Genomic DNA, 11506 nt, shown 5'->3' with positions numbered 1-11506 from the left:
AAATGTTATAAATGTTCCTATCGCAGATCATACTCCGAAATATATACTGCACTGGAATAATTTACATACGTTTATATTTAAGAGATACCTTTATATATATATGTATATATATATATGCCATGGAATCAAGTTTTAAAGAAGGTTCCAAGTTCTGATATACAATGAAATGTTTTTATGCCATTTAACCTTTACCAGTAAAAGAAAACTCAAAACGAACATCTGAACATGACTCCTATTTTATAATATTTTTATATCATTTTAAGTTAAAAGCCTGCGTCCAAATTGCAATTTGCTATGAACAAGTCTATAAAATGATAAACTCAAAAACAGAAAAAAGAATTAAGGAAAAGGAACTGAGCCATTTGATTGTTGAATGTCTATTGAAAGGCAATCTCGTCACAGTTTAGCCAGCTGAGAGATGAGTTCCAAACTTAGATACACATGTCAAAGTCAGGAGACATATCTGCTCTAAAGGTAGCCAAAATAAAAGTAATTCTCAATAGAAGAAGAATCAATTCCATTGGTGAAAACCCCCACCCATGAATTATTCTTGAATGTTCTGAAATGCCATTCAGAGGATTGATAAAGAGAAAATCACAAACACTTGTTTGTATGTCAAATGAATCACTTTAAGTTCCTTCCTGAATCTAAAAAAAACGATGCAATATCTTGGTAAGACAATGTAGTCTTTAACTTTCATCTTTACACCTTAGTGTTACATGTATTAGTACTTACTTGTATCATAATGATCAGTTCAATAACATTGTGAAAACTTCAGTAGAAGTAGATATTTTAACCCCTTTACTAACTGTTTAGTATATCTTATTATTATTAATGTCTAATCCTTGATGTTAACCGTTTTGAGTGTTTTTGCTCGTTTTAAGGTACATTTTGTGTAAGCGGATTACTTTTGAAATTTGGTTTAATTCTTAGAAAGTGTACGCTTTTGTATTTTTGATTCATCAAACATTTTTGATAAATGCGTGATAGAACCCGTTAATTGCTAAATAATTTAAAGATTTTACAAGATTCATTTTTTTGAGGGTTGAGTTTGGGGTTGGGTTGGGTTAATCTATTAATTCTAAACTCAGTAGTATTTTTTATTTAAGATAAGTATCGTCTGGAGTAAAATACCTATCACAAATGAGGATTTTTATCAAATTTTATCAAAGGGTCAATACATTCAGGCGATATGGTGAGTTCGAGGCCTGGATAGGGTACGCGTTAAATATCATCGTCAGTTGTGTTACTATGTTCAAATATGTAAATATTGACATCGAGTCGATGTTTTTCTTAGTAACTCCTTCCTTCAACCATTGTGTTAGTCCTACTTCCAGTTTTCATCAAATGCTTTATTACATTCTAAGCACGTCGTGAATGTTTTGATGTAATTGTGACCAGATCAAACACCGCAAGCCTCAACTGTACACTATCAAATATCCGAGGCCGTTTTCGTTTTCGATTTTGAGGTGAGTTTTTAAAATTGTTTATGGAGTTTGAAAAAAATAATAAAAAAAATCAAAATAAAATAAAAAATCATGTCTGATGTATGCTAACATTTCATATTGTTTCCGTCCTTGCAAACTATTATCTCAGTGAAATGGCTTGACTTTCCCGCGCTTAAATGTTGATTCCATATACAAGAATTCTATAGGGCTAACAAAATAGAAAAACTGAGACTGAAATAAGAGTAAAATATTTTTATTTCGCTCGAGGGTCATGATAATTATGTACTTCCAATTTAAAAAATGTTCTTGAATATCAATGTAACATTTCTTGAAAGGATATTAATTGAATCCTGAACGAAACGCACACCAATGTTATAATTAAAAAACGTTATCTACAAAACGATAAAACGATTGCAAGCATGAGAAAAAGACCGTTTAACAAGTAGACAAATGAAAAAGTTTAAATGTGTTCTAAGAAAGTTAGAATACAACTGTTTGGCTTGTGATGTAAACATCAACGATATAACCAGTGATATGTTAACAAAGTATAGCCGGAGATCTCATTGTTATAACTGGCTCTCATTTGAAAGATAACGTTGATCTATAACAGCTTCGGTGAAGCTGATTACACTTATAACTTCTGAAACATTTGATCATAATCATCTCTTACTTTTCGAGAGTCAACCTGTGAATCGTTCCTTTGTTCACGCTCAACTTTAGTTTTGTTGAATAAGATAGAACTTGTGCATAGATAGAAACCCGTACATTACCTTGTTTTTGCTTTTGAATATCATAATTGTTGATTGGAAATTGTTTGTGATAAATCAATAGGAAATAGGAACGATCATTATAAAGCTGCAGCTAAACCTCGTATTATTTTTGTTCTCAAACCTTCAACCAATCACAGTTTCGCTTTGATCGAATCAAGCAGCTCTCAGCCGTTCACCATTATTAATCAAAGGTGTGTTCACAAAACAATTGATTCGATGTGTTTTAGAGACTAAAACAGGGAAGCTTCATCGTGTACAATTATGAACACTATCTATTGTAACATGGCTGGTATATCATCTGGATTTGATATATTGAAACATTTCACATGTTGTTCAGAACGATTTAATAGAAGGCTATTTTTATAAAACTCCGCGTTTTATGTTTAAAAGGTATTTCTCGGGGAATATAATATAACATTTTATATAACAATATATTTTCATATAACAAGATTTTTTTTATAATATAACATAAAAAAATCCTGATTTTGAAACTACAGTAAACTACTAGTAAATATTTTCCATTGGAGATGAAGAAAACAAATATACAAAAAAAATCTAAATAATGTTATTAAGTTCTTGGAGACGTTTCGACAATTATTGACAATAATCAAATGTCGTTTGGGCTCTGAAAGCAACTTTAAAACATTGTGTAATTGTGAAATAATGAAGTCATTTCCGGTGACGTTTGTTTCTATAACGACATTGATGATAATATCAACCAAAGCGTCTCAAGAGTTTAATATCATTATAATTTTAAATGGTGATATAGATATGCAATGCTAACAATATAATGCATATATAAGTAACACAATAACGTACGTACATTCACTTGCTAAGACGATGTCATCACCCTATCGATATTTTATATCGGTTTCGACCGATTGGGAAAGTTTAGATATTAACATGATAGTCAAAGGATATTTATCAATCTGTCCATTTACATCGTAATGCATCTAACTCTATTTTTATACAGAGGACCAGACACTTGCATGTCTTTTTATGATTTTTATCTTTATCAATAAATAGATTTTTTGATGGCGTTGTTTATGTTGTTTGTCGCGTTTATTCAAGAGCAATGGGAAAATACGTTCAAATAAAGCTTAATCCAAATTTGAAGTCGATTGAAAGATTTGCATGGCGATCTTTGAAAAAGAACACGAGAAGTATTTCAGAAAGGTACGTAAGCATTTCATTCGATAACATCAGCCGTGTACACTTCAATCTATCCAAGTACGCACATAACAAGACGAGGTACTCCGGTAAGATAAGCATCTTCTTCTTTAACATTGAAATGCTTAGTTTACATATGACTGCATATGTAACATTTTATACAGATATATACGGTTAAGATACAGGATGTTCATGCTTCATGGTGAACACATATCTACACATTCAACCAAGAGCAGTTTACATGTAACTGCAAATTGTTCTTGGAACAGCAGTCAAAATAATAATGTAAAGAATTTTTACGGCTGTTAAGTCGATCCAGGACTGCATATGATTATAGAAAAAATGCATTGTTATCATACTTATTATTTCATGATTTACTTAGAATCGTACAGCTACATACGACTTCAGTTTTCATACCTAGCGCCATAAAATTTACTGAGGGTTGTACAGCCTTACATTCCATAGTTTGCCTATGACGTTCGCATATAACACAATATGTACGTTTCACATATGATTGCATATTAAAATGGCACTTATAGGTATAACAAATATCCATTAAATACATTCAAGTTGTCAGTGAAAAATTCCAAATTTTCGGACGACAAAGCGAGTCAGCTGTGATAGATTGGACACATTATTATTTATCACAATAAAGCTTGGTATCTTGTACGATTCAATTAAGGTCTTCCGGAATAAAAAGAACTGCAGTTGTGTGAATCACCTGCGAAGCTCGATCTTTACATCACTTAGACAATAAATGACCAACTTCCCACTAAGCTGTTGGTTTTTTTATATACACTCTTCACATTCCTTTTTATACGTAGTTACATATCTGCTTCCATAGCCACTGTTCTAACCGCCAATTGATTTCTTAAGACGGTTCTAATTTTGAGAACTGGGTATTGCATCCACCAAGCTTAATTTGTATGGCGGCTGTCAACAACGCATGATTTTATTGAAGGTCTGTTCTTATTTCCTTTGCACTTTCCACAAAGTTCTTCCCTATTGCCTTGATTTTCATCATTGTTTTAAAGATATGGTAACGGTTTTCATTACACCTAGGTATTATTCACATAAATTTAAACTGATTGTTATTTGACATCCAAGCAGTTTTGTAAAATCATCATCCGACATACGGTTAATATCTAAATTATGTTTTGATCGTAAAAACAGAATGTGAATTGTTTTAAGCCATGGTATATTTCGACGACATACTGCGACAAACATCTATCGAAAAGGTGCTAAAAATACTCCCGGAAAGGCTTTTTCGACCGTGTATCTAGAACAAGGCCTTAAATGTTCTCCTTTTAAACAATACAAATCAGAATCTGTTTCCCGCAGGTACGCTGCAAATGTACCGAATCCGCTATTCGTAAGAATAAGAGCATCGCACTTCACTAATGTGAAGAAATCTAAGAACTGTTTCAGAAATCCCTCGCGTGGATCATTTCTACCCTTTTGATCAATATGTGTAATTTTTCCTGGAGTGTCAATTATGTTCTTAGGATAACGGTTCTTCGCTACATTCTTCATTTCATTTGCGTCTGATGCAATGAAGAAGTCATATTCCGATTTGTTCAATTTATCAAAATATTTCCATACAACATCGGTTGGAATTTTAGATCGTCGGTCGTCGTACGGCATGTTTTTATTTCCTCCTACACGTATATGAGCACAAGCTATCTTTGGTCTTTTCCGATATTTTTTCTGTAGCTCGTTTAATGCATTGCCAAGAAGAGGTGATGGTTTGAAGAAGAAATGAAACAGCTCCTTATACATATCGGCATAATGTAATTTTGTAACCCAAGCAACTTCATTTCCTATATTTGGTCTTTTTCTAAATTCAACTGTAAAATCCCAGTTTACACGAAGAAAGCTAACATCATCGTGAAAGTAATTGTTGATGTCAAGACTTCCGTTCAAATATTTCCTTAGTTTTTCAGATTTACGTGCGCTAAGATCTTGATAAGATTTCGTTCTGTTGAGAAGAATTGATCGGTTAAAACGCCAATCGAAATGAGCGGGGATTAGATAATCTTCTAGAGGGCATGGTTTATCATGGTTGATCAGAAAACGTCGATTGGTAAGAAGAGCCATGATCAGGGTAGAAAGAATTCCTGAAAGTCGGTCAGACCAACCACCACAAACACCGCTGTTGGCCTTGCTACAGTCGTATACGATGTATGTTTGTTTTAGATCAGCAGCTGTTGTTAGAAAGGATTGTCCAATATGTCCTTTAAGATAAAGTTTTTCATTTTTTCTTGTGGTACCATAAGATTGCTCCTGAATTGGAATGATGTCGTTGTTATATATGAGGTGCTTGAAAGAGTGTCCAAGCAGAAGGCTTATGACTGCTAAGGACACACACAGTACTACGAATAGCCAATATCCATATCAGACCTGCAATTTAAGATACATCTAATTTACAAAATGTTAACACAAACGTCAAATTGAAACTCAGAACGTATCTCAAGATCTGACATAATACATTAAAAGAATTTTAAAGGGTTTTCTGTTCAATGTCATATAAATTTCAAAATAGCAAAATATCTATATTCTTCGCGATGGCAAAACACAAATGATGAATGAAAACGAAAAAATACAATAAATGTGGCACTCCTAACTGATCCACATCTAAAATAAATGTGGCACTCTGTACTGATACACGTCTACAATACACTGTGGCACTCCGTACTGATCCACATCTACAATAAATGTGGTACTCTGTACTGATCCATATTTACAAAACACTGTGTCAGGTTGTACTGACCCATATCTACAACACATAGTGTCAGGTTGTACTGGCCTATATTTACGACATACTGTGTCAGGTAATACTGACCCGACCCATATCTACGATACACTGTGACACTCTGTACTCATTGACATCTACAATATACTCTGGCACTCTGTAGTTATCCACATCTACAATAAATGTGACACTTTGTACTGGTCCACATCTACAATACACTGTGACACTTTGTACTGATCCACATCTATAATACTCTTTGGCAATCTGTACTGATCTACATCTACAATACACTGTGGCACTTTGTACAGACTCATATCTACAATACATTGTGACACTGTACTGATTCACATCTTTAATACACTACGGCACTCCGTACTGATCCACATCTACAATACACTGTGACACTCTGTACTGGTCCCAATCTACAATAACTGTGGCACTTCTTACTGATCCACATCTACAATACACTGCGGCACTCCGTACTGACCCATATATGCAACACATTGTGACACTTTGTACTGATTCACATCTACAATACTCTGTGGCAATCTATACTGATCTACATCTACAATACACAGTGACACTTTGTACTGATCCATATCTACAACACACTGTGTTCAGATTGTACTGACCCATATCTACAACACACTGTGTCAGGTTATACTGACCTACATCTACTTAACACTGTGTCAGGTTGTACTGACATATAACTACAACACACTGTGTCAGGTTATACTGGCCCATATATACAACACACTGTGTCAGGTTATACTGGCCCATATATACAATATACTGTGTCAGGTTATACTGACCTATATATACAATATACCGTGTCAGGTTATACTGACCTATATATACATCATACTGTGTCAGGTTGTACTGACCCTTATCTACAACACACTGTGTCAGGTTATACTGACCTATATATAAAAATATTGTGTCAGGTTATATTGACCTATATATACAATATACTGTGCCAGGTTATACTGACCCTTATCTACAACACCCGGTGTCAGTTTCTACTGATCCATATCTACTTAACATTATATCAGGTTATACTGACCTATATATACAATATACTGTGTCAGGTTATACTGATATATATATACATCATACTGTGTCAGGTTATACTGACCCTTATCTACAACACACTGTGTCAGGTTGTACTGACCCTTATCTACAACACACTGTGTTCGGTTGTACTGACCCTTATTTACAACACACTGTGTCAGGTTGTACTGACCCATATCTACAACACACTGTGACACTCTGTACTCATTGACATCTACAATATACTCTGGCACTCTGTAGTTATCCACATCTACAATAAATGTGACACTTTGTACTGGTCCACATCTACAATACACTGTGACACTTTGTACTGATCCACATCTATAATACTCTTTGGCAATCTGTACTGATCTACATCTACAATACACTGTGGCACTTTGTACAGACTCATATCTACAATACATTGTGACACTGTACTGATTCACATCTTTAATACACTACGGCACTCCGTACTGATCCACATCTACAATACACTGTGACACTCTGTACTGGTCCCAATCTACAATAACTGTGGCACTTCTTACTGATCCACATCTACAATACACTGCGGCACTCCGTACTGACCCATATATGCAACACATTGTGACACTTTGTACTGATTCACATCTACAATACTCTGTGGCAATCTATACTGATCTACATCTACAATACACAGTGACACTTTGTACTGATCCATATCTACAACACACTGTGTTCGGTTGTACTGACCCATATCTACAACACACTGTGTCAGGTTATACTGACCTACATCTACTTAACACTGTGTCAGGTTGTACTGACATATAACTACAACACACTGTGTCAGGTTATACTGGCCCATATATACAATATACTGTGTCAGGTTATACTGACCTATATATACAATATACCGTGTCAGGTTATACTGACCTATATATACATCATACTGTGTCAGGTTGTACTGACCCTTATCTACAACACACTGTGTCAGGTTATACTGACCTATATATAAAGATATTGTGTCAGGTTATATTGACCTATATATACAATATACTGTGCCAGGTTATACTGACCCTTATCTACAACACCCGGTGTCAGTTTCTACTGATCCATATCTACTTAACATTATATCAGGTTATACTGACCTATATTTACAATATACTGTGTCAGGTTATACTGACCTATATATACATCATACTGTGTCAGGTTATACTGACCCTTATCTACAACACACTGTGTCAGGTTGTACTGACCCTTATCTACAACACACTGTGTTCGGTTGTACTGACCCTTATTTACAACACACTGTGTCAGGTTGTACTGACCCATATCTACAACACACTGTGACACTCTGTACTCATTGACATCTACAATATACTCTTGCACTCTGTAGTTATCCACATCTACAATAAATGTGACACTTTGTACTGGTCCACATCTACAATACACTGTGACACTTTGTACTGATCCACATCTATAATACTCTTTGGCAATCTGTACTGATCTACATCTACAATACACTGTGGCACTTTGTACAGACTCATATCTACAATACATTGTGACACTGTACTGATTCACATCTTTAATACACTACGGCACTCCGTACTGATCCACATCTACAATACACTGTAACACTCTGTACTGGTCCCAATCTACAATAACTGTGGCACTTCTTACTGATCCACATCTACAATACACTGCGACACTCCGTACTGACCCATATATGCAACACATTGTGACACTTTGTACTGATTCACATCTACAATACTCTGTGGCAATCTATACTGATCTACATCTACAATACACAGTGACACTTTGTACTGATCCATATCTACAACACACTGTGTTCGGTTGTACTGACCCATATCTACAACACACTGTGTCAGGTTATACTGACCTACATCTACTTAACACTGTGTCAGGTTGTACTGACATATAACTACAACACACTGTGTCAGGTTATACTGGCCCATATATACAATATACTGTGTCAGGTTATACTGACCTATATATACAATATACCGTGTCAGGTTATACTGACCTATATATACATCATACTGTGTCAGGTTGTACTGACCCTTATCTACAACACACTGTGTCAGGTTATACTGACCTATATATAAAAATATTGTGTCAGGTTATATTGACCTATATATACAATATACTGTGCCAGGTTATACTGACCCTTATCTACAACACCCGGTGTCAGTTTCTACTGATCCATATCTACTTAACATTATATCAGGTTATACTGACCTATATATACAATATACTGTGTCAGGTTATACTGACCTATATATACATCATACTGTGTCAGGTTATACTGACACTTATCTACTACACACTGTGTCAGGTTATACTGACCTAGATCTACAATATACTGTGTCAGGATAAACAGACCTATATATACAACACACTGTGTCAGGTTGTACTGACCCATATCTACAACACACTGTGTCAGGTTATACTGACCTACATCTACAACACACTGTGACCGGTTATACTGACCTATATCTACTTAACACTGTGTCAGGTTGTACTGACCTATATCTACTTAACACTGTGTTAGGTTATACTGACCTATATATAAAAATATTGTGTCAGGTTATACTGACCTATATATACAATATACTGTGTCAGGTTGTACTGACCCTTATCTACAACACACTGTGTCAGGTTATACTGACCTACATCTCGCAGCTAAAAAGTAACAAAACCAAATCAACAACTCAAAAAATATGAAAACAAACAAAATCCAACTGAGTGTATATACTTAACAAAAACCCATATATATATTAAAAAAAAAACAAAAACAAAAAAAAAACAAAAACCAACTGAATGTATATACTTACTTGGGTAATTCACGGCCAATTCATGTTAGATGTAAAATGCAAACCTTCTCTTTTGTTGGCGAAAGACGTCTCTTTACATCCATTGGAATTAATTTCGTTTGATTCCCATTGTTTATAATTTCGTGTATACATTATTTATATACTCCTCACTGTTTGTTAATTTCACTCGTAGCTAGGAACCGGACTTTTCCCCACAAAGTTAGACCAACTGATCTGTTAAGTTTCACTTGTACAGACACTGTACTCGATATTGAATAGCACCGCTTGTGTGGCCAAAAATCTTATACATCTAATAGACAAACTACTAGATACAAGCCCGTAGATACCGACGATATTTTATCGCATACCAAGGCCTGATACAATGTATAAGACTTATACTAGACTTACGCAAGTCACTTTTTACAGCAGGAAAAACAATAACTTTGGATATATCGGTTAAGATGCCCTTAGAACGGATAGAAAAAAATAAAGTATATATAGGGGTTGTCCATTAGACGGATAGAAACAATAACTAAGTGTATATAGGAGGTGTCCATTACACGGATAGAAACAATAACTAAGTGTATATAGGAGGTGTCCATTAGACGGATAGGAACAATAGTTAAGGATATATAGGGGATGTCATTAGACGGATGGAAACAATACCTAGGGATATATAGGGGTTGTCAATTAGACGGATAGGAACAATAACTAAGGATATATAGGGGATGTCATTAGACGGATAGGAACAATAACTAAGTGTATATAGGAGATGTCCATTAGAAGGATAGAAACAATAACTAAGAATATATAGGAGGTGTCCATTAGAAGGATAGGAACAATAACTAAGGATATATAGGGGATGTCCATTAGACCACTCTGATTTCCTCAATAATGAGGATCGGTCTCTTCCAGTTGTAAATTCTGTCAGCGATACTTTCTTCGTATTTCAACGATTTTGAAACATTTTCTATAACACATTGTGACTCGCCTCATGGGTTTCAAGACTTAGGTTTATTCCTTATGCTTCATGCTGACGATATGGTATTATTTCAGAGACTGTTCAGGGATTACTAGGTCTGTTCCATAATTTCGAAAGATAAACTGAAAAATGGGAGCTCACTGTGAATATTGAAAATACGAAAGCGGTTGTTCTCCGAAAGGGGGAGGAGGGAGGGGTACAGTATATTGTTACAGGAAATGTACTTATATAGGCTGAAATATTACTTGTATTAATAAATTTACATATCTAGAGATAAACTTGTGATTTGATAACAAATTTAACAATTTTCAAATCCCGCTTTCTAAACAAGGTAGAAAAGGATTATTTGTACTACAAAATGTAGTAATGTGAGCTTCAATATTGAAACTATACTTCGCCGTTTGATAGGTGTGTTGGCATCATTTTTAATTATGGATGATAGATATTGGGATCATCAAAGGCAAATGATATTGAATAGGTTCATACACATTTTTTTTAACACAAGTTACATTTTTTTTAAATCT

At 34.7% G+C, this 11506-nt stretch overlaps 1 protein-coding gene across 1 annotated transcript; it reads right to left on the bottom strand.

Annotated features, from left to right (window-relative positions):
• Positions 1-4615: 4615 nt before the first annotated feature.
• Positions 4616-7923, bottom strand: LOC132549213 (uncharacterized). The gene is made up of 5 exons (XM_060213129.1): positions 7736-7923; positions 7312-7496; positions 6588-6705; positions 6231-6348; positions 4616-5671 (listed from the first exon to the last, which is right to left on the bottom strand). Exons 1-5 carry the CDS (start codon positions 7921-7923, stop codon positions 4616-4618), a joined length of 1665 nt encoding a protein of 554 aa, XP_060069112.1.
• Between the last annotated feature and the right edge of the window lie 3583 nt (positions 7924-11506).

This window comes from Ylistrum balloti, unplaced genomic scaffold (genome assembly GCF_031769215.1).
Source record: "Ylistrum balloti isolate Yb309-2 unplaced genomic scaffold, AGI_CSIRO_Ybal_v1 Utg370048, whole genome shotgun sequence".
In the NCBI taxonomy this organism is placed as follows: Eukaryota; Metazoa; Mollusca; class Bivalvia; order Pectinida; family Pectinidae; genus Ylistrum; species Ylistrum balloti.
The sequence above is the reverse complement of the archived record's forward strand: the minus strand, read 5'-3'. Positions and strand labels throughout refer to the sequence as shown.